General features: G+C 39.3%; 1 protein-coding gene across 2 annotated transcripts in view; it reads right to left on the reverse strand.

The window, feature by feature from the left end:
• The window catches only part of SLC39A8 (solute carrier family 39 member 8), a 70,507-nt gene that overhangs the window by 34,123 nt on the left and 11,021 nt on the right, over positions 1-25,363 (reverse strand). For both annotated transcript variants that reach the window (XM_082391000.1, XM_082391001.1), the window contains 4 exons: positions 11,250-11,412; positions 3,707-3,876; positions 694-816; positions 28-195 (listed from right to left, as the gene is read on the reverse strand). In XM_082391000.1, the coding sequence (XP_082247126.1) occupies positions 28-195; positions 694-816; positions 3,707-3,876; positions 11,250-11,412 (624 nt within the window). The remainder of the gene's footprint in view (positions 1-27; positions 196-693; positions 817-3,706; positions 3,877-11,249; positions 11,413-25,363) is intronic.

Here is a 25,363-nt window from a genome sequence, read left to right on the forward strand (position 1 = left end):
AGGATGCAGTAAAGAGAATTACAATACCTGTAGAGATACCACACTGACATTATCAAAATGCATGTGTCCATTAGGCTCTGTGACAGCTGGATTTGCATAACATGTCACACCATTGATGGCAGGTAACGTTTTAGGTTGATGAGTTTTTTCTTGAGAAGAACCAAAGTCATCATTTCCAAAATGGGTGTGACCATCCTACAAGAAAAATAAGGGAGGAAAACGTTATAAGAAGAAACAAAGATGGCTCATACGGGCAAGAAAATAGAGAATTTAATGGCTTTTATTTATAAGAGAAAAATTTTATATCTATTCCGTATGAAGTATAATCTTTTTAGATTTATAAAATTTCTCTTCCTTTAAATGTATCTTCATTTATTAGATTCTCCTGTTTTTGTTTTTTCATGTTAGGGTGCATATACCTTCTTATGTTGATGGATATGAATGGAATACAAATTATGTGCATCTGTTATTGGACATTAAATTGTTAGTATTTACTCCAAATTCTACAATAAGAATCAAGTGTTCCTCTTATACTTATCAATATATTGATCCTTTTCTTTCTCCCCTCACATTCACAAGTCTAATAACTGAACTGTTCACATAATTGTAAGAATAAAATTCCTGCCTTTATTTGCCTATATAAAGTAGCTTTAGTGGGTAAAACATCAAACATTTTAAATAAAGTCCATTTACCTGACCATACGTCTTCAATAATATCTTAAGTGTTCTTTCAAAAAAGAAAAGTATGTAAAATCCACCAAACACAGCAACTGCCTTCTCAACATAGTTGTCAATTTTGGGATTGAATCCAAATGCCTAAGAGAGAAAAAAAGGCAATTCAGGTAAGACCAAGTAATTTAATTTGATTCAGTAAATAATTTTCACCACAGTCCTAAGTCCATCCTTCACATCCAGGTATTATTGGGAATTTACCTGCCAAAATCATAAAACAAAAACTCTGAAACCTGAGTAATCAAACTGTAAGAGATAGCACTGAAGTCTTATAACCAGAGAAAGTCCTATTAAATAAAGCCCCCAGAGTACCTTATAGTTTCCTAGCTATAACACCTTCAGCGATACTTGCCTTGAGAAAGTAAACTTTTAGCAGTAAAAAAGCAGCACTGATTCCTACATTTATAAGATAATATTAGACATGGGTAATTAAGACAAATGAGACATTGATTATCCACCTTTTCTAAAAGTAATATATTTGCCCATAATATCCAGAGTCAACTTTTTAAAGTAAATATGGCAGGTCACTTGGATTACTGTTTTCCCAAGAGAGAGCCCCTTGAACTTAGAGGATCCTAATAAGTCCTAAAGAGATAAATAAATCGAGGACTGAGCCCCAGAATAAAGAAGAAAAGATATAAGATACCAGGCACTCACACACACACACTCACAAATGATGAGAATGAAATAATTCAGTGTTTAAAGGACACAGGACAAGAGCCGGAGTTTGAAATTATAGAGTCAAGATGTTCTAGGCAGACAAGAAACACAAACTTAAAATAAGTAAAATAGCAGGGGAGCATAACATGTGAAAGGCCACAGCTTTATACCACTCCACACATTGTAAATTTCCCCTCTGAACAGCAGTCTAGTATAGAAAATGCCTGGGTTCTTGTTCTACATCTGTCTCTGGGGAGACCATGCCACATCTTCTTTTCAGTGACTTCTCCGGACCTATTTACACAGTGCAAAAATGGCATAAAAATACCTACTCTATACAACTAACACAGTGGTTATGAAAATAAAATAGCAAAGGGGAAATAATTTTGCCACAAAAGAAATAACTATCAGGACTTCCCTGGTGGTGCAGTGGTTAAGAATCCGCCTACCAATGCAGGGGACGCGGGTTTGAGCCCTGGTCCGGGAAGATCCCACATGCTGCGGAGCAACTAAGCCCATGCACCACAACTACTGAGCCCACGTGCCACAACTACTGAAGCCCACGCACCTAGAGCCTGTGCTCCGCAACAAGAGAAGTCACCGCAGTGAGAAGCCCGCGCACCCCAACGAAGAGTGGCCCCCGCTTGCTGCAACTAGAGAAAGCCCGTGCACAGCAGCGAAGACCCAACACAGCCAAAAATAAAAAATAAATAAATTTTTTTAAAAAAATTTTTTTAAAGAAATAACTATGTAAATTGGGGGTATTATTAAAAAGATAGATTCTCTAGTGTTTACATAATTCTCTGCTCATATCCATAATTCCCTAATTATCACAGAAAGGCAAAAGAACCTCTATAAATGCTGTTGAAGAAGTTTCTTATTTCCCTAATAGACATTTTAATGTACTATTACATTTTCAATAAAACAGGAAACTTCAAAATCATAAATGTACAATCCTCAGTCCACATAACAAGTCAGTTTGTTTAATTTAATTTGACTCACCACAAATCAGGTGAGTTAATATATATAATACTATATCAAATATATTACATATAATTTTTAAAATCAGAAAATCTGTTTTGTCATCCTAGCTTTGTTACTAGCTGATTATATGGCTGTAATCAAGTCATTTAATCCCCTTGGATTTTAATTTTTTCATCTCTACAATTGAGGCTTTGAAGTAGATGTTCCCCTAGGTTCTTTCTAGATATAATAATAATTAAAAAAACTATGACTTTAAGAAGTTACATCCCCACTTTCATATATAGCTGCGAAAACTAAAAGGAGCTTTAGTTATAATTTTCTAAAACTTATGAGCTGAAGGTGATACTGTATATTTTCTTTTTGTTCAGAGCTTGCCTCTCCATCTTTGTGTGTGCATGAGTGGGGAGATACTGTCCACGTGTATATGTATTTCTCCAGTTGCCCTTTGTGACGCCCTCCTGTTAATGTCTCTTTCTCCTGCCTGTCTCTTTTCCTCTCACTTATTCTCCTCACTCCATCTCTCTTCCTTATACGGCCACATTATAGATTTGAAATAAAACATATATATCATGTGCTGATGAACTGAATAGCACACTCTAGTCAATGGCAGATCAATAATACGTTTTACCGAAGGAAAAAATAAGCTGCTGTTTATTTATCGGCCCTCGATTGATTTTTATCCACAGTCAAAAAGAATGAAAAGGTTTGTCAACCATGTTCTAATTTACCCTCTAGTCTTCTTTAGCTGTAGTAAATACATGGAGGATTTTTTTTTTAACATCTTTATTGGAGAATAATTGCTTTACAATGGTTAGTTTCTGCTTTATAGCAAAGTGAATCAGCTATACATATACATATATCCCCATATCTCCTCCCTCTTGCGTTTCCTTCCCACCCTCCTTATCCCACCCCTCTAGGTGGTCACAAAACACCGAACTGATCCATGGAGGAATTCTGTTATATATCTTAGTAAATTTGACACTGCATGCACTTCAGAAATAAATAAGTAAATAATAAAAAGAGTGTAGAAAAATTAAATTTGCCAAATGTGAGACAGAATAGAGTTGTAAGGCCTTCCGAGGTGTCCCAGAGCTGTCTGAGCACGTCCTGGTGCCTGGCCTCCCAGAATATTAATTTTCTCTCTGACGCTGACTTCCCCTGCAGCTTGGGACAAGCTTTTTCATTTGCTGTGATTCAGCTTTCTCTTACCCAAAACACTATAAACCAGACCATAAAATGCTGCAAGAATTATGGAGGCTTAAAATGTACAAAGTGCTGAAACATTTAAAAGAACCAATTATTCACAGACACAAACAGCCAACCTCCTTACCTCTGGTATAAGTTGGAAAATTGCATTTGAAAATAGAGTCCCAATAGCCAGCCCCACAAAATAGGTCAAAATCTTAGGGAAATAAGATTTCTTTATCAACGGAGTCAAAACCAGTCCGAGGAGAGATGCCAGATTAATAACTGTCACTGACAGGAAGCCATATCCCCAAACTGTGGATCAGAGGGAAAAGAGTAGAAATTAATTAGAGCAAAGGAGCCAAATGACATCTTACTGTACATTCAGTCTGAAACACATTTCATCTTTAAAAGCTTGAAACAGGTATCTTCTTTAAAACAACGAAAACTCCTCACTGAAAATTATATAGAAAATTACTGAGAATATAAATATTAATAGTAACACTGCCTATGCTTTCCTCAGTCCTAAGTCATCATTATGGGATTACAGACTTTTACAGCTTGCAGGGAATTTGAAGAACATCTAGCAGAGTGACCATCCGAGGCCCACAGGCTCCAAGCTACCGAGCTGCATCTGTGGCTCAAAGTCCAGTTTAAAACTAGGCCTTTCAGAGGACTGACAGAGGCAGTGTGGGTTGCGGGGAGAAGGTATGGGGTGACGAGGGCAAGGAGATGGGCGGGGTGGTTAGCTTCAAGATGACCATAGTTGCTGCTGACACTGAGCTGGTCATAATCACTTGTCTGCAGGCCCTGTGGACAGCACCTCCTCGGGGAAGACAGCACCTCAGCCCCCTGCCTGGGCCTCCCGGGAGCCCCAGTGCAGTGAACACTCAAGAAGGGAGCACATGGCAGCAGCAGAGAGCGGATACGTTGCACAACTCACCCTACCGGGCTCGGACGAAGGCAACAATATCCCACAGAGTGGAGACCGTGGTGAAAAGGGACGTGGAGCATTCTTCATGTCTCCATCCTAGGGCCTGGCCCCCTAGTGGTGCTTAATAAATGTTCCTTAAAATGAAATGAACGGATGGCATCCTAAGGTCAATATCTCCCCGGTTATCCTAGAGGGGATGGTTTAAAAACAACATGGGAATGCGAGTGAAACAGACTGTGCGAACCGTGCAGGGGCAGGGGGTAGTGCAGGCTGAGATACAAACTGCCCCCGGAACTGTGCGACGTTGGCTTTGCCTGCAGCCCCACTGACTGTGCGCTAAGGACACTGTGAAAGATTAGAAAGCTGCCTCTGCGTTGTCACTTCTTTAAAATGCCCAGGAAACATTTATAAATGTCGGGGCACTTTCCTCATTGACATACTCAGTGGCGTACGCAGTAACACCAAATGCTTGGAGAGTGTTTGCCATGTGCCGGGCACCATACTAAGTGACTAACCTGTATTAATTCATTTGATCTTCACAAAACCCTGCGAAGCAAGTACGACTACTGCCTCCTTCATGCAGTTGAGGAAACCAAGGTACGTGGAGTTCAAATCAGCTGCCCGAGTCATGTGAATAGAATGCAAGATTTTGAACCCAGTCTGGCTCCAGGGCCCACATTCATTAGCAATATGCTTCATTACCCCTTAGAGGTAATCTAATTTTTAAAAAGCTCAAGGGACTCAACAAAACTGTGAACATCTTATATTGTGCTTCATGAATACAGGATTGCTCACCATTATTCTAGTGATTCTAACTATAAATAAGCCATCTTAGCAAACGTTTATGGAGCCTATGTTGTAGACCAAACCGTGCTTCCTGCCAACAAGGAGCTTGGACCTTTGGCTTGGGGACGTTAGAGGGCACACACATACACAAAGCAAAACAAGGTAGCTTGTGCTGAGTACCACATGAAAAGGACAGATAATAAACATTACAATGTTACCACAAGAACCATCGCAGCACTGACCATGCCTTTATCTTCTGCAGATACTTTCCTATCAGTTCCAGACTCCTAACCATGCCCCAGAGTCATCTCATCGGACTCACAAAGGTCCACCTCATTCCCATTTCTTACCTTATCACCTAAAGCAATACTACCCACTCCCCTCAGCATTTCCACTTCGAAGAAGTTCTCAATCCCACCTCTTCCTCCATGGTATAATCTATGTGTAGTTGCCCTTAACACAAACAGCCTTCTATCCCATCACTAGCCTACATGTGTTCATTCATTCAACAAATATTTATAATCTAATTAGTAGACAAGATATATACAAGTTGGAAACTAAAATCAAAATGCAAAGAACTTTTTGAGTACCAAACAGAGGCAAAGCCACTACGCATATTAAGCTCATCAGCTTCCCCTGAGAAATCCTATTTCACTACCCTTGTCCACTGTCTCCATAAATAGCAGAAACATCAGGATCCATTTCAATTTCTCACTCTCCACAGTCAATGCCAAAGACAATTAGTGACCAAACTCTACGAATTTTCCTTGAGATATCTCACTCCGTGTTCTCCATTCCATCACCTCTCACTCCTCATCTGGTGCATTATGACAGCTTTCTGTCTGGTCTTCCTCCCCCTACTTGACATGGCCACTAATCTTATTACCCTAAAACACAATTCTGATCATCTCGTGCCCCTATTTGCAACTGCCCTTCATCAACGGACTGCCACACAACCTCTCCAATGTTATCTACCCCCTTATCAACATGGCCTTTATGCAGACACAATGTTTTCCAAATATAGAATTACCTTTGCACTGTGGTTCTTTATCTGAAAACACCTTTTCTATCTTCATTGCCTGACAAACTCACACACGGCTCTCCAAGCCAATGCAAAGACCTCCGCCATGAAACTTCCCTGGATTTTCCAGGCAGCAATCCCTTGCTCATCAAGTTTCCCATAGTTCTTTGAAGGTATCTGGGCCACTTACCATTTCTTGTGTGCTACCATCATTTTATCACTTATATATTCGTTTACATGATACAAATTATAAGATTTTCAAGGACAGGGGCTATGTTTTATTCTTCCTCAGAGCCTAGAATGTTGCCCAGCAAATAGCACACATATCTTGATGAATGAATGAATGAATGAATGAATGCCATATTTTCAAGGTGCAGCCCCGAACTCTGTCAAAAAAATACCAACTCATTTGCTTGTCCCACATTTCTAACCTTCCTTCCTATTACTGTGCACATCAGAACCACTTGGGGAACTGTGGGAGGGGGAACCATCATGCTCCAGGCACACAGCATAGTCTCCCCTTCTTGCATTGTTAGCACATTATTCAGGAAAAAACGATTCATTCATCCACTCAATCTGAGCACCAAAGAATGAAGTAGTATAAAAATACTCCTTGAAAAAAAAAAAAAAAAATACTCCTTGGACCTCTCCATATACACACAGGACTCCCTCTAATGATCTGTTTCAGAGAAAATCCTTTCTCTCTGCTTCTTAGTGAACTCTGAAGAATTTTAATACATTTTCAAGGAATATTAGTAACAATAGCGAACATTTATTGAATGCCCACAATGTGTTAAGATTCTTCTAAGAACTTCACCTTTTTAAACTCATTTAATTCTCCTATTTCACAGAGTTTTTACAAGAATTGAAATAAAACCAGTTAATTCAGACCCTGTAATATAGTAAGTCTTCAATAAATGCTATTTGTTTTTTTAAGTTAGTAAGTAGACATCATGTATATTTTAGTTCATTTGGCTCGCTGTTATACAATGAAAGATCAGCAAACCAGGAGTCAGGAGGCCTGGGCTCTCATGCCCCCTCAGGTATGTACCTAGAGGAAGCCATTTAACCTCTCTGGAACATAGACTTATGTCATCAACTGTATTACAGAGTTGGACAGTGTGATTTTCAGGGATACTATTAAGGATAAGATACTATTATTCTTATCTGTTATTTGAACTGAATGGTATTGTGTGATCTTAAAAAAAAAAAATGAGGCAACTTTGGACCATTAACTTATTGCTAAAATGTAATTAATCTCCTAGAGAATTTAATTTACCATCAGTTTATTGCAGTCATCAATATGAGTTTATAAAGTACCTGAGAGGCAATTTCAAAATCACAAACTGTAAGGTCTCAGGTAAGTGAGATTCTTTTATCTGCCCATTGAAATATCAGAGTTTGGCTTGCTTTTATTTTGGTTTTTCATTCCCTTGAATGAGCTCAAAATTGACTCTATATTAAGTGAACTATTATATAAAGAATCCAGGGCATTTCATTGTTTAAAATATCATTTCTTTGTTAGAAAAGAACAGGCTTACACAGGGGCCAGGGAATAGAGTCAACCTATAAGCATATGTATAAGAAGAGCGAAGACATATTTTTCCTACTCTGTCGCAGGCACTGTTCTAGGTACTTGCGTATATTAACTCATTTGATATCCCCAACAATTCTATAAGGAAAGTACAACCATTATCTCCATTTTTCAGATGAGGCACAGACACATTAGACAAGTCACCCAAGATTACACAGCTGCACAAAAATAAAACAAGATATTACACCAAGTAATGGCCATATGCAGTCAATCATCTTAGACTAGTAATGAATACTCTACTAGTATCTCTAATTCTCCGGAAACTTTTCTATATCTTCTCTCACTCCATCCCACTCATTCTAGCCTTATTTCAATTCCTAAGATAATGTGCACCCTAAGAGGCATTTCTCTCTGGGTCCTGCATCCAAATACTTGGTGCTTTCCTGACCTTGTAACTCAGGAGTGTTGATTTTTCCATGTTATGGCTTTGCAGTATTGATCCTAGAATTCTTCCCCTTATTGCTTCCCACTTCCCTGTTCCTACTTCCTGGTTCCTGAGAGGGTAACCCGGGAATTAATTGGGGTTAAAACAGTTTTGAATATCAGTAATTAACCTGCACAGAGTAGAGGATTTGCTTTCTCTGAAGCCTCACCTCCTGTCCCCAGAATTATGTACGTGTCAGATATATTTCATGTAACAGATATATATATATATATATATATATATATATAGTACCTGTGTGCCAGATAATATTCTAAATGCTCTACAAACATTAAGTTATTTAATCCTTATAGCAACCCTATGAGAAATGAACTATTTTACATGAGAAAATTAAGGCAGAAAGACAAAGTCAAGTGCCCAACATAGCTGGAAAGTTATAGAGCTGGGATTTGAGCCTAGGGTGGCTGACTTCAGAATCTATGCTTTTACTACACTATATTATTAGTAAATGTTAGTACAGAAAGCATTTGCTGAATTTAGTTTTGAATATAAAGTGCAAACTATATTAAATAAACTTGTAGAAATATAAACATATTCCCATTTAGTACATCCTCTAGAAAAAATATTTGTTTGAACAATGAGCTCTGAAACTATTGTTACTCACAAAATCGCTAATTATATTGATAAATTATGGTTGGTAATTTCTATTCTTTGTATATGTAAATATAGAATACAAAGGAGAACATGGGTTCTGAAGCTGAGACAGCCTGGGTTTGAACCTGGCTCTACCATGTACAAGCTGTATAAATCTTGAGCAAATGACTTTGAACTCTCTGCACCTCAGTTTCCTTGGCTGTAAAATGGGAATAGTTGTTCCTTCATCATATAGTTGTGCAAAGATTAATTGAGTTAACATATGAAAGAACTTGGAAAAGTATCGGTTATAGTAAGGACTACATAAAAGTTGGCTGTTTTCATTATTTTTGTCTTTGTTGTTATCCCTTTTATTCATATATAGTGAGATTAAAATGCTCATATATGCACAAAGGAATCCAAAAGTTAATATCGGCTTGGCCAAAAAGTTCGTTCAGGTTTTTCATGTTACGGAAAAACCCAAACAAACTTTTTGGCCGGCCCAATAAATTAGGTACTCCCTTTGTTGAGGCTTTCCTTTTCTTCATCTTTCCTCTCTTTATATTCTCCATCTATATTCACGTTAGATGTGCTCACTCAGACCAGTGGCTCCAAACACCATCTCTGAGATGACAAATCTCCTTCCTCGACTATTCTCTGAAATCCAAATATGTGTGTGCCACTGCCTACTGGACCTCTCCCCTTGTCGGTCTACATCAATGTCTCGGACTAACCATGTCAAAAATTGTACTCTTGGTCCTCACCACTCGCTTCCTCCACAACAAAGTGCTCCTCCCCAGTCTTGCCCATCCCAGGATACGGGGCAACCATCTATGCAGTTTCTCTGGCTTAAACTGGGATTCATCTTTCCCTCCCACACATCCAGCGCAGAGGCGAACCACATTAGCACAGTCTCCAAAATCCATCCTGAATCTGACCAGATCTCCTTACTTCTCCACTCCCACCTTAAACCAAGCCCCCATCAAGCTGAGCACCAACCCTGGCAATAGCCCCCTGACCCATCTCCTTGCTTCTACTCTTCCCCCTTAACAATTTATTCTTCAAACTGCAGGTAGAATAATCTTTTACAAATCCAAATAAAATCACATCACTCCCCTGTTTAGAACCCTACAGTGTCTTCATACCACATTCAGAATAAAATTCAATCAGTTTACCACACCCTACAAGCCCTCGCTATCTGGCCCCTGGCTACCATCTCCTACTCTCCTTCCCGCTCGCTGTGCTCCAGACACACACGCTTTCTCGCTGTCCCTTACACACGTCAAGCTCACCCCCAAGCTTATGTTGCTGTTCCCGGGACCAAGAAAGCTGTCCCCCAGAGAAGATCTAGCCATGGCCCTCTCCCTCTCCTCAGTCAGGACTCTGTTCAAAGGTAATCTCATCAGAGAGGCCTCCCTTGACCCATCTAAAATCACACTCACCCACCATATCCTATTCTTTACCTACTTTATTTTCTTCATAGCATTTATCACTCTGAAATGATATAATTTATTTGCTTGTTTGTATAAATGTTTCCTATTTCTTTTCTTCACTACATTGTAAGCCCTAAGAGGGCAGGGAATTTTTCTTCTTGTTCACTACTGAATGCTTAATACACAGAAAATAAAGGAACCAAAAAAATGAGAATTAAAATACTCATGTGGGGCCGGTAACAATTTGGGAATACCAAGAAATTGCCCCTCAGCAACTGGTTTATCTCATTGGTGAAAGAACTCTTCTACCTGTTTAATTAAGTATGTGGACTATACAGTAAGAATACACTTACTTTCTTATGTTTAAAAATTTCTTTACGATATCTATGGCAACACCGCTGTAGGCACTTAAAAGAGTCACTGGCACTTCTTTTATTTATGAAAATTAAAGCAGTAATAACTCAGTACCTTAAGATTTAATCTAGAACCACACTAGTTCCCTTATCTCTTTACTGACAATGACAGATAAATTGACAGGTTTTAAAATTATATGATAAGTACAACGTAATGGAAATTGATCAATTATGACCCAAATAGTGAATGTGCCATCCAATATATACAACATAAAACATGTATTGCTTAAAATCAAGAACTGAATTTTATAAAATTTTCCATTGGTACCAAGTAAAATTTTGACTCCATAAATAAAAGAGCATAACTTCTGAAGCTTAAATGAGTTCTAATTATGCTTATTCTAAAGACTTCCAGAATATAAGTATTTTTTTACCAAGGGATTCTATGTAGATTAATTAAGAGCAATAAAGCAGAAAAAGAAGCATGTTAATTTCATTTTAGACTAGCTCACAGAGTTTTCAAACAAATGGGAGAAAAAGCTTGCAACATACCCTCTGAATGACTTGGTTTTGTTTTCTGTTTGGGCCGATCCTCGCAAGGGTGAAAGTTCAATTGCTGTAAGACTGCTGGACAGATGACAGAGAAGTCTGAGCTGGTGATCTGCGTAGCATTTGAAAAGCCATGAAGGGAAAAGATCTCTTCCGCTGATAAACACTGAAATAGAAGAAACAAAGTAACCATATATGTGTCAACATAGTAAAAGGCTGCAAGCAAAGATACTGTAAAGAGGCACGGACTATTTCCTCTAGACACACAACACTACCTCTTTTTTTTTTTTTAATTTATTTATTTTTGGCTGCGTTGGGTCTTTGTTGCTGCGCATAGGCTTTCTCTAGTTGCAGCGAGCGGGGGCTACTCTTCGTTGCAGTGTGCAGGCTTCTCATTGCAGTGGCTTCTCCTGTTGCAGAGCACGGGCTCTAGGCGTGTGGGCTCAGTAGTTGTGGCATGCGGGCTTCAGTAGTTGTGGCTCACAGGCTCTAGAGCACAGGCTCAATAGTTGTGGCGCACAGGCTTAGTTGCTCCGCAGCATGTGGGATCTTCCCAGACCAGGGCTGGAACCCGTGTCCCCTGCATTGGCAGGCAGATTCTTAACCACTGAGCCAACAGGGAAGCCCAACACTACCTCTTCTACAAAAAGTCACTATAAAAATGTATCAACAGATGAATGGATAAAGAAGATGTGGCACATATACACAATGGAATATTACTCAGACATAAAAAGAAACGAAATTGAGTTATTTGTAGTGAGGTGGATGGACCTAGAGTATGTCATACAGAGTAAAGTAAGTCAGGAAGAGAAAAATAAATACAGTATGCTAACACATATATATGGAATCTAAAAAAAAAAAAAAAGGTTCTGAAGAACCTAGCGGCAGGACAGGAATAAAGATGCAGATGCAGAGAACGGACTTGAGGACACAGGGAGGGGGAAGGGTCAGCTGGGACGAAGTGACAGAGTGGCATGGACATATATACACTACCAAATGTAAAATAGATAGTTAGTGGGAAGCAGCTGCATAGCACAGGGAGATCAGCTCCGTGCTCTGTGACCACCTAGAAGGGTGGGATAGGGAGGGTCGGAGGGAGACGCAAGAGGGAGGAGATATGGGGATGTATGTATATGTATAGTTGATTCACTTTGCTATAAAGCAGAAACTAACACACCATTGTAAAGCAATTATACTCCAATAAAAATGTTAAAAAATATATATTATCAGTGGACCAACAGCAATCCACACAAAGAGCTTTAAAACAATTGTATATCCTCAATCTCCCATCTCTGTTTTTCCTCAGTTTGAATAGGTATTTTGTGGAGGCTATTGGAGTAGCTCTGTATAGCGTTTCTTGTAAACAAACACACCTGGTTCCCTTACAATTTCATGGTTAAGAAATTCATCCATCCTGGACTGCAATAATAATCTCAATACGTAAAAGTTGTTTTAAAATATCTCTTTAGAACAAATTGTTGCTTGCTAAAATATCTATTATTCTCAATGTTGGCGGGTAGCTTTCCTATATTACAATATTTCTATATTATAATGGTGCTTGCTAGGCTATTTAGAAGTTCATTTAACTGTTAATAAGGAATAGAATCTGCATTAGAAAAAAGTTCTCTGCAGAAATAACTTTTTAAAAGTATCGTTTTACTCTTGGGCATATTTTAACTGTAAACTTTCTTCTATATACTTGCATTATTAAGAAGACTATAAAAGAAATTAAATGTCTTACTATTGCTAATAAATGTTATAAGAATTATAGAGTATGAAAAATACCCATTCACTCAAAGAAAAAAGTCTATCTTTAATAACTGCAAAGAACGTTTCTTTGCGTACTTCAGCCAATATTTAAACCCCACTAAGACCTTAGCTTTGTACTCTGGACTGGATTGTGTCCTCCGCAAATGTATATATTGAAGTCCTAACCCCCAATGTGATGATATTTGGTTATGGGGCCTTTGGAAGGTAATTAGGGTCAGATAAAGTCATGAGGATGAAGCCCTGCTCCAACTGGATTAGTGACTTCATAAGAAGAGACACCTTGTCTTAAGCAGCCATCTGCAATCCAAGGGGAGAGCTCTTATCAGACACCAACCCTTCTGGCACCTTGATCTTGGACTTGCAGTCTCCAGTCTGTGAGAAAATAAATTTCTCTTGTGTGAGCCACCCAGGCTATTTTGTTACGGCAGCCCAAGGTCACTGATACACTATGAACCGTACCAAGAACTCAAAAGTTGTTGTTGTTAACTGTTTCATCATAAAGTGCTGTAATTCCCCTCACAACAGAAACAATCAAATTAAAAATGTAAGATTTGGTAAAAGGAGATCACTACTGATTATGAAGGAAAGATGAAAAAACATCAAATACATCAAATTGTATGGAGTTGTCAAAAGGTAAGACTTCAATTGCCTTAAAGAAAATGCACATGTACACATCTTTTTTGTAATGTCTAAGAATGTGCCTAAAACTGTTCTTTACTGAACCTAAACTCTCCTTCGGGTTCGGGACAATGATAGCTGTGTGCCATCCCTAGAAGAGGAGACAACACTCAACGCTCTGTTAACAGTCTTCCCTAAGACCAAGAATAAGGGATAATGAACCAATGGAGGGAGAAAACAGCTCGACAGCCAACGGGGGGAGAGAAAGTGGGTATAGTTTATTCATTACTATGAAGACACCCAGGAGCATAAATACTAGGCTCAAAAATTACGGAGTCCGGGGAATTCCCTGGCGGTCCAGTGGTTAGGACTCCGCGCTTTCACTGCCGAGGGCCCAGGTTCAATCTCTGGTTGGGGAACTAAGATTCCCACAAGCTGTGCAGTGTGGCCAAAAAAAAAAAAAAACATTACAGAGTGCATGTGGCTCAACTGCCCCACTGCATGATTCCAGGAATAAATAGGTGTAGAAGTGAAAATACAAAGCAGCACTGTTTCCCTGCAAGGAAGTTCCTCCAACTCCAAAATAGGAGGAAAAGGGATGCTGCCCACAGATAATTTGCAAAAGTCTTCTCAGAATGAACAGTCTAAGACTTCCTAAAACTTGATGACTGTTAAGCAGTTCCTTTTAGACTCTAATTGTGACCCATTAGTGGATCGGAAAATCCACTTACAACATCACAGAGAGCATTTTGTAAGTAAGTAAAAACCAGTATAATAGGAACCACAGAGTGTATCACACATAACAGGAGTAAGTACTGCTTAGTCAAACTTTTGCTTCAGTTACACTTTATACATACCATGCACACGTATACTGGACCACAATATAAAGTTCATTTTTTACTATAAATGGCAGTCAAGAGTTTTAAAGTCACTATCCTTAAGGATGCTCAGACTGCCCATTGTACATCATTAAAGACACTGTCCTACATACAGTTAGGGGAAAAAACCCAATGCAATCAAGGAATATATACTCAATATTGAAAGATAGCTGAGAGTCTTGATGATCTGTTCAGAAAGAACAAAAAGGTAGAGAGATGACAAAACTCTAGGCCTTGCTTTATGATTTTAGAATGAGGATGGACTACTAACAGTGTGACAAAGCCGAATTAATGACAGGCCTGCCTTATTTAAATTAGCTACCTACCTTCAGAAAACAAACAGTGGTTGCCAGAAAGGGGGTTGGGGGGGGCGTGAATTAGGTGTAGGGGATTAAGAGGTACAAACCTCCAGTTATGAAATAAATTAGCCATGGGTTTGTAATATACAACATAAGGAACACTGTTAATAATATTGTAATAACTTTGTGTGGGGACAGATGGTTACTACTTATCACGGTGATCATTTTACAATGTCTACAAATGTCAAATCACTACACAGGACACCTAAAACTAACATAATATTGTACGTCAACTACATTTTAATTTAAAAAATAAATAAAAATAAAGGAGTGAAGTTATGAGTGAAAATTAATGAATTAGTTTAATTAAATAGCTATCTACCAGCAAGTAGAATGCAAATAGTTTTATACTGCACCCTATTTGGCTTTAAACAATATTGATTTTTATTATGCTTTGATTCAACAGAGTTGAACCTGACGCAAAGAAAGCGGTTGTCTAAGAAAGGGCAGTGCTTCCCAGAGCAGAGACAAACAGGATGAGCGCCCAGGACCTGAACAGTGAGGGTGGCAACAAAACCAGCAGAACCACTGAGGAAGTTCAAACATCCTCTCAAACATACCCCTTCTGCTCCAAAACAAACAATGAATGAACTGTGAAACTGGTGTGACCCACAGGGGCTCCTCAGAAAACAGCTCAGGGTGATTAACCTGAAGAGTATGTGCCTCCGTGTGTTTTCACTGGCTCCTTCACGTTTCCGTACTGGCTTTTCTTCTTTCCATCTGTTTGTTCTTACAACACTGCTGTTCTCAAGAGCAACCCCCTGATGTTTGCTGTGGCCCTGTGAGCTTTGTGCTGGGAGAGGCAAACTCCAGCCAGCAAACGCGCTAATGCACAGTGGGTTGACTTCTTCCTAAAGACATTTTCTAAATGTTGAGTTAATCTCCTATTTGCTAGTCTCTTACACATTAAGATGATCTTGAATGGGCCTCATACACACAAAGTACCAAAGTAAAGTAGTGGTAGAGGTAAGGGGATGTAGATGCATCTGATTAATGAGGCCTCAAATTATATTCAAAATCATTTTATCAGATACTTCCATACATTTGTTCTTCTACTTCCCCTACTCTACCTTCCACCAGTGCTGACTACTCAGAAGTTTTTTTGCTTCTCTTCCAGACATTTCTTTGTGGAGGTGCTGGAGGCCAGTGCAAAGAGAGGACGGGGGAAGGTTGAATGATTAGGGCAAATTCCTCCCTCAACATTTTATACAGTGGAAATCTGCTTATAATAAATGCCAAGGAGTTAGGCAAGATTTGAGATTACACCGTGTAGATAATTACACAGGCTCTCTTACTTGACTAAACTTTAGTCAGGTTCTTCTAAGTCCTCTAGCCTTCAGCCTTGCGTCCATCCTTGTAGGGCTGGCACTGCCCAGTTTTAGCAAGAATCCTGCCAAGTCTGTTTAGAGAGAATCCCCTAGCCTTAATATGTGATATTATCTTAATATCCTCAATATCTGGTCAAATTCTTCATTCCTCACCCTGATATCTGATTACCCTGGCTTCAGCAGGAATCCTGTTAGGTCTATTTAACCAAAATCCCTCCCTACCCCTGATGTTTCCTCTTAGTAATTTCCCATCCACTGACCCTGACTCTGTTCCTTGGCTATAAATCCCCACTTGTCCGTGATGTATTCAGAACTGAGCCCAGTTCTATACTGAGGTCCCTTTTCCCCTATTGCAATAGTTCTTGAATAAAATCTGTTTTTATTACCTTACTGTCAGATTCTGGTTTTCTTTAACAATACCAAGTATAATAACCATGTAATTATACTACACATCACATAAATTCTTTCCTTCATTCAACAAGTATTTACTGCATCATAAAATTCTGTGTATGACATTCATGGAAGAAGTGGAAGGTGGAAGGTGCCAACAAAGAAAGAAATAGTACAAAGATAAATAAGTCGTCATACCTTCCATCAAGAAACCAAAATAATTTCAGCAGAAAGAAATCAGATACACCAGTATCTATAAAACCAGAGAGAAAGTGATAAAGTAATTATAAAGAACTATGAGAGTTCATATAAAGCAGAAATAATATGCAGAGGAAATAGTCAAAAACGACTTTGAGGTTAGAATTCCGGGAAAGTAGAAAGAGGATATTGCTACTGGTGTGATTAGAGAACCTAGGAAAAGAAAGGCATTTCGGAGGATGGTGGCAAGTTTCATTTTAGACATTTAAAGTTGCAGTGCTGCCTGTGGGGCACCGGATGGAAATGATGAGTGAGCTTTCTCTGAGAAAGCTAGAGGCCAGAGATAAGGATGTAGCTGTCTTCTGTAAGGAGATAACAGTTAAGTGGGAGTGGAGGAGATCATCAGGAGAGAGAGTATAGAAAGAGGAGAAAAACTTTGGGAATACACATATAATTTGTGCAAAAGCAGGAAAGGGAGCCAGAAAATAAGACAGAGCGAGATAAGCCCAAAACATTAAGAAATAATTAAGGCCAGTGAATGCTTATCATTTTTGCCTGCCTGAGACTCCTTCCCCATCATCCAGTAACAGACCACCTCCCTGCAATGGGAGCCCCCCTCTATGTGATTTAGTTGGGGCTGACCAGGGAACATTGGACCCATACTTGTCCACTCTCTGGTGGAGCTACTGAAGAAATCTTCTTCCACTAGGATTGCCAGAAGTCTATGGGCTCCTTAGGCCACTTTTCCACCATGTGAAAGAAGGTGAACTAATAAGCAGAGAAAGGCAGGAATCCAATACCATCACTCATCCCCTGGATACATCTGTGCCTAAAGCTGCTTCTGCCCCTTGAATCTTCAGTTACCTGAGCCAATGAATTTCCTTTTTGACTTAAGCTAATTTCACTTAAGTTTCTTTTACTTACAAATGAAAGAGTCCTAATTGATATATAAGGTAATTATTTTAAAGACATTTTTAAAGCTAGCAAAGGAATGTTACGTCCAGAACCTGTGTGAAAACAAAAAGATAAGCTTCTCTACCCTTCTTCCTTTTCCCAACACATGGGCTGTCTTCTCTACTTGGCTGTCTAGTCAAATGGCATCCACTAAATAATACAAAGCAATAAGACCATCTGATCCTGTACCCATTAAGCCTAGGCCTTCACACTATGCCACAAATGAAATATCACCCCACTCAAAGGTCACCCCAGAGATGGTTTCAGATTCTGTTTTGCACGGACTGTGGTTCTGTGGAAGATGAGCAGCCCACATTCCTAATCAGGCCGCTGCTACAGGTATGGCTGAGCTCTCAAGGCAGGGAGAGAGAGTCCTCCTGATGCATTTAGACTCAGGGACGATCAAAACTAGAATGAAATATCAAGTCCTGTCAGTTTTTCTGGGTTGTTAAGTAATTGAGCCACACAAACTTTTTTAAACCCAGTATTCTTGCATTTCAAGCAGAGAAGCCAACATGTTGCTTCATCCTTCTAAGCTACCATCATATAACCATACAACTACGAGGCCAGGAACTGGTCTCAGATTGTTAAGAGTGTATTAGGAAGAGGAAAAGATGAAGATCCAAAATCATTATGTAGTGGGAAAGAAACTTCTGGAATCCTTGCGCTCATATCCACCTTAGTATTTACTAATGCTAATACTAACAATATAATAGTGTATGCTGGCACACAGCAGGGCTTAGTAAATACTTGTTGAATGAACAAATTAGTAAATGAATGAATGAACCCCTCACTTGTCTTCACAGTAATTTTTAAAACCAGTTGCAAAACCTGTTTAAGTTCATAGTAGTAACCTAAACAAAATGATATAAAAGCAAAAAAAGTATAAAAGCAAAAGAAGATGAAGTGTACACAAGAATGTTTCAAATATGGCAAGAGAACAATTTAAATATTTAAAGCTTAAAAGGGTGGTTTGAGTTTAACAATTGGGAGGCCATTTCTGACTCTGAAACCAGTGAACAGTCCCATTAATTTTCCCCTTCAGGGGTGACTGCACAACGTCAAGGAATTGGTGATTTAAATGCTCCACACTGGCAGCAGGAGCGGCAAAGTGGGAGTGACCATGGGCATCACTTCCAGGATTGTTACTGACACAACAATGGAACTACCCAACCACAGTTGCAAGGAACTCACATACCACTTCCAAACAGCCTGGCTCTTGCACAACATATATGTGTGCTCAATCACCCTCTACCAACTTCCTCTTGAACTTTTTCCCAATTAATTTCCTCTTTAAAGTTTACTCATGATTACTTCACCATGATAAAAGAGTTTTCTAAGGTTTGAGCAAAGAACATTCCAGAAAGATGATCTTCTAAGGTGTAAAAGGTGGCTAATCAAGCGATCCCAGCTCTGTTTCCCCAAGATTTGTTCTTCCATTTTTCCCGCAGATTTCCTTACAGTTCTTACTGAAGCCACTATGGTGCTGACGCAGTCCTCCCACAGTGTACACAGGCGTGCACACACACACACGTGCTTATACACATTCTCAAAGCTCTTCCTTAACAGCAGACAAAAAGAGCCTTTCCTGGATATATTATTTAAAGGAGAAAGATGCTTTATTTTATGATACATTGATAAGGGAAAAAACAGATTATTACAAAACAATATGTATAGAATCATACCACTGCTCTAAATAAGGTTAAATAAAATCTGGAGATACGGTGCAAGAGGGCTCCCTTTTCTCCACACCCTCTCCAGCACTTACTGTTTGTAGATTTTTTGATGATGGCCATTCTGATCGGTGTGAGGTGATACATCATTGTAGTTTTGATTTGTATTTCTCTAATGATTAGTGATGTTGAGCATCCTTTCATGTGTTTGTTGGCAATCTGTATGTCTTCTTTGGAGAAATGTCTATTTAGGTCTTCTGCCCATTTTTGGATTGGGTTGTTTGTTTTTTTCACATTGAGCTGCATGAGCTTCTTGTAAATTTTAGAGATTAATCCTTTGTCAGTTGCTTCATTTGCAAATATTTTTTTCATTGCAGCTCTATTTACAATAGCCAGGACATGGAAGCAACTTAAGTGTCCATCGACAGACGAATGGATAAAGAAGATGTGGCACATATACACAATGGAATATTACTCAGCCATAAAAAGAAACAAAATTGAGTTATTTGTAGTGAGGTGGATGGACCTGGAGTCTGTCATACGGAGGGAAGTAAGTCAGAAAGAGAAAAACATATACAGTATGCTAACACATATATATGGAATCTAAAAAAAAAAAAAAAAAACAATGGTTCTGAAGAACTTAGGGGCAGGACAGGAATAAAGATGTAGACGTAGAGAATGGGCTTGAGGACACGGGGAGGGGGAAGGGTAAGCTGGGACAAAGTGAGAGAGTGGCATGGACATATATACACTACCAAATGTAAACTAGATAGCTAGTGGGAAGCAGCCACATAGCATAGGGAGATCAGCTCGGTGCTTTGTGTCCACCTAGAAGGGTGGGACAGGGAGGGTAGGAGGGAGACGCAAGAGGGAGGAGATATGGGGTATATGTATATGTATAACTGATTCACTTTGTTATACAGCAGAAACTAACACACCATTGTAAAGCAATTATACTCCAATAAAGATGTTAAAAAAAAAAAAATCTGGAGATAACATGCTTCAATTTACCTCTGGTGGTGAAATTATGGACGATTTTTTGTTTTTTCCTTTCTGCTTCTCTATATCTGCCAAAGTTTTAGACAACATGCATGTATTCCTATTTTAATTAGGAAAATAAAGTTAAATCATGAGGGTTTTCCAATCTTTTCACAGGTTCCTCCAAACACAATTAAGACAGGCTGGAATTTTTTTTAATTTTTACTAAAGAAAAAGAAATTTTAAAAGCTGTGATACACTCTTTAAAAGAGGTTTACAAAATTTTCTGATGACCACAGCTACTGACAAGGTTCTCAGCCCTTTCCCCCCTCTACGTGCAGTTTCCAAGGCTCTCTCACCCCCAGAAGCCTGGTGTGGTGTCAGAGCACAAATAATCTGGATTTTTGACTTCATGATCCTGACCTGGCTCCAGGGGCTGGGGCCACCCTGCTTTCCATCACCAGCAAGATAGTCCCCTAGGCCTCCTCCCATTTGCTGCCAAGACCAAAAGGTCTTTTGGACTTGCTTCTCGCCAAGGGCTCCCCACTAAGTCCCCTGGGAGATAAAGTGTGGAAGGCTTGCTTGCCCCTTCTCCAACTCAAGGCTGGGGCAGATGCCACAAGAAGTGAGCTCATCCTCAAAGTCATCTAACCTCTGCATACGTGAAATGACCTTGTCCATCACAGACCCAATCATATCACAACCATTTAGCACAGTGGTTCTCAAAGTGCGGTCCAGGGACCCCCCCCCCCACCCCGCCCAGGGGTTACCAAGACCCTGCCAGAGAAAATGCAAGGTCAAAATGATTTTCATAATAATGCTAAAACTGCATTTTCCTTTTTCACTCTCATTCTTTCATGAGTGAACAATGGATATTCCAGAGGCTAAATAACATGTCACAACAGATTGACTACAGAAGCACATATGAGAATTCAACTATCTTCTACTAAGCCAGACATTAGAGATTTGCAAAAATGTAAGACAATGCCATTCTTCTAATTTTTTGTCATGGTAAATACAGTTATTTTTCATTTAAAAAACAATGTTAACATGGTATGGCCTTATTACTGTTATTTTTTTGTATGTTAAATAAATATTTTAAATTTTCCTTAACATTAATTTCCATAATGGTAGATATCAATAGATATAAACCACATGTACTTTAGTATATTGGGGTCCTCAATAATTTTTAAGAGTACAAAAGGGTCCTGAGACCAACAGGTTTGGCCTAGAGCATAAGAATGACAGATGGGCCCTTACATTTAACTGACAAGTTGGGAACTTCTAACTAACCTTACCCAATACATGTCTCATCTTGTTTATCCTTACTCACCCCACACACAAGACTATTTCTATTGAAATATTGCCGTTGTCACTCTTCTGTTCAAACTGGCCCCCAACACACACACCAAAAAAAAACTTTCCTTCTGCCAAGAGTCTGAAGACCTAACACTGAAGAATTATCTGTCCCCAACCTTCCTTCCTCCTTTTGCCCTCCACCAAAAGCATCCTTAAACTCTCTGTTTTAACCAAGCAGTTCTAATGCCTTGTATTTTACCTTCACTGTGACTTTGCATGCCCCATGAGCCCTACTTAGAATTCTGAGATACCTCCTCTCAAAGTATCCAACTTCTATCTGTCTTATATTTGGTCCCCACTGCCTCTACTTAATATTACTATGCTCTCCAGACGCCCCTACCCATAGGATTTATATGTTTAGCACTTACTGTGTGCTTCCTCGTATTACCATCTGCTCTTGAAAATGGGTATCTCTTTAATAAGATCATGAACATCTAGAGAGGAAGGATGTATTATTTCATATCTTCCTCAACTCCTAGCAAAGCTTCAGACATGTAAGTCACTCAACTTATAACAATCACTAACATGATAGATTAAGGAAAGGGCAGGGAATGAAAGAAGATTAGAAACTAGCACATAGTGTCTGAATATAATTCTGAGAAATACAAATTGATAACCTGAGACTTATTTACTAGGAACTCTGAAGAATCAAATTTTCTAGTCACAAGTTGCCTTGCTCATTCTATAAAACTTACCCGGCATCAACTCAGTAGAGCCCTGATACTACAAATAAACTAATACTGACACCAATGTTTCCAAGTTGCCATAAAAATTACAGCTATGGGCTATGGAGAAAATCTGAGTCTAAATTATGACCAAAGAACTCTAAAAATTTCAGAAATTAGAAGGAATAAAAACTTAATTATTTCCTTCTACTGATATGACACACAGGTTCAATTTTAACATATTATTCCTTTTCTACTATTTTTTTATTAGTGTGTCTGCGTCAAATAAATGGATTGCTGGCTTACTTTGAACTAAATGAGACATCTAGGTTGACTGAAATAATTTTAAAAGTTATATTGGTGTAAAATTTATTGTAAAAGTTTGAAGTTATTCATTCATTTAACAAATATTTCCTGAACACCTACTATATGCTAGACACTATGCTAGTTACAGGAATAAAGAAGGTGACTGAGATAAACCCAATCCCTAACCTCACAATAGATATCACAGACTAGTACAGGGTTCAGATAAAAAAAAAAAGTAATTACAGTATGTCCCGGTAAGTGCTAGGGTAGGATCCATGAATGTTGAAGAAGACAGAATAACTAACCTACCCTAACGTAATGGGATTGTCCAAGGATTCCTGGAGAAAACAACATCTAAGATGAGATGTGATGAAAAAAGGAGAAATAAAGTTGGAGAAACATGGGGGATAAGGGTAGGTACTGCAGGGCCTTAAATACCAGGCAAGAAGTTTAGATTTTATTCTAACAGTAATTAGAAGCCATTTGAAGATGGTGAAATGATCAGATTCGCGTACTTGGGATATAAATCCGGCAGCAACGTGAAAGATAGGACATGGGGCAGCAAGGAAGGCCGTGGGCAGCATAATGCCAGGCACAAACAGAATGCAAGATCTGTGTCTAATTAAATCTCACAACAATCCCATAAAGTAGATAAAATTATCCCCCTTACACTAAAGAGAACACTGGAATTTAGAGATATTAAGTAAGCAGTATTTAAGCTATTGTGACACGACTTATGCGCGTTTGACATGGGAAGTAGAGAGACAGAGGACTCAAGAATAACATCCAATTTTTCAGCTTAGTCAGCGGAGTGGATGTTGACACTGATCACCGAGACTGACAAGACAGGATTACAGTAAGTCCTCTACATACGAACCTTCAAGTTGCGAACTTTCAAAGATGCGAAAGTGCATTCGCATGTCCAATCACATTAAGTTAGTTCACGTGTCTGGTGTACATTGTCATGTGTGTGCATCCTCTACAAGTGGTTGTGCTTTTGTGTACCTTACTGTACAGTACTGTATAGAGTACAGTAGTACAGTATCCTTATTTCAAGCCCAGGATGTCCAGAAGCAAGCGTAAAAGCAGCAGTGATGTAGCTGGTACTGCTAAGAAGCGCCAAGCGATGATGATGGAAACAAAAGTGAAAATAATTGCGAGAGCGGAGCAAGGCTAAAAGATGGTAGGCATTGTTCATTCTAATAACACTGAACTCCCTACTGTGCAACACGAGGAGCTTACTAATGAAGACCTGACGGAATTGGAGGCCCAGAGAAAGGACAAAGAGAGATGAGAGGAAGAAGAAGTAACTGAAGAACCGAAGAGATTCACAACGCGGGAAATGGCAAGGGGATTTTCTTTATTTGAGGAGGCACTGTTAGTTTTTAAGGCACAGGACCCAAACTTAGAACGGTGCACGAAGGTTGCAGCAGCCGTTCAAAATGCAATCCAGTGCTACCGTGTCATCAATGACGAGAAAAAAAGAGCTACTATCCAGACATCACTGGATCGCTTTTTCAAGAGGGTAGATAGAATTGAATCCAGCAAGGAACCAGAACCTGTGGCCTCAGTGTCAGGCGTGAGTGAAACTGCAGCTTGCCCTCCATCTCCTATTGCTGACGGTCCTTCAGCTCTACCATCTCCCATCTCCTCTCCCTCCTCCAGTCAGTAACTCTTCTTGCCTGTTCACTCGATGCCAGCCCCTGATGCCAGCAGTTGTACTGTACTACTGTACTTTTCAAGGTACTGTAAGATTAAAAATGTTTTCTTTATTTTTTATGTTTGTTGGGTTTTTTATGTATTATTTGTATGAAAAGTATTATAAACCTATTACAGTACTGTACTATACAGCCGATCGTGTTACTTGGGTACCTAGGCTAACTCTGTTGGACTTACGAACAAATGGGACTTACAAACGTGCTCCTGGAACAGTACTCATTCGTATGTAGGGGACTTACTGTACCAGAAGGTGTTGATGGAGAAAGGATGGAGTTGACGAGTTCCATTTGGGACAGGTTTAGACCTGCTGAGTTGGGGAGGGGAGAGAGTTAGACATCAATCGGCAACCAGGATGTGCATGGCTGAACCTCAGGAGAGAAATGTGAACCAAGCCAACCTAAGCAGAAAGCACCCACAGACAGGTGATAACTGCAGCCAGAGGAGTGACTGAGGTTGCACAGACAGAGTGTGCAAAATCAAAAGGAAGAGTGCTTAGGATAGAACCCCAAGGAACACCGATGTTTAAAGGATGAGCAAAAGACACTGAAATTGAAAAGAAGCAGCCAGAGAGGAAAGAAAACCAAACCAAGGTAGACACAGCTGTGGGCAAGGAGAGGATGTGTTTCAAGTAGGATGTGTTCAACACTGTCAAAATTAAGACAGAGGTAAAGCCTGAGAATCTCTCATTGTATTTAGCAATAAGAAGGTCGGGGTGACGTCCTATAGAGCAATTTGAAGGAAGTATTGGGGACAGAGCCATACCGCAATGTGCTGAGGAGTGTCTGGAAGGTGAGAAAATGGAATAGACTTCATACGTGTCCACCACCCAGTTATATAAAGAAAGTAAGGCACGAAGACCATGGGATATTCAGGGGATTCATAGCACAGGGGCCATGCTAAGGCAGCACCTGCCTAAAACCAG

This window comes from Balaenoptera borealis (assembly GCF_965194805.1).
Source record: "Balaenoptera borealis genome assembly, chromosome: 4".
Lineage (NCBI taxonomy): Eukaryota > Metazoa > Chordata > Mammalia > Artiodactyla > Balaenopteridae > Balaenoptera > Balaenoptera borealis.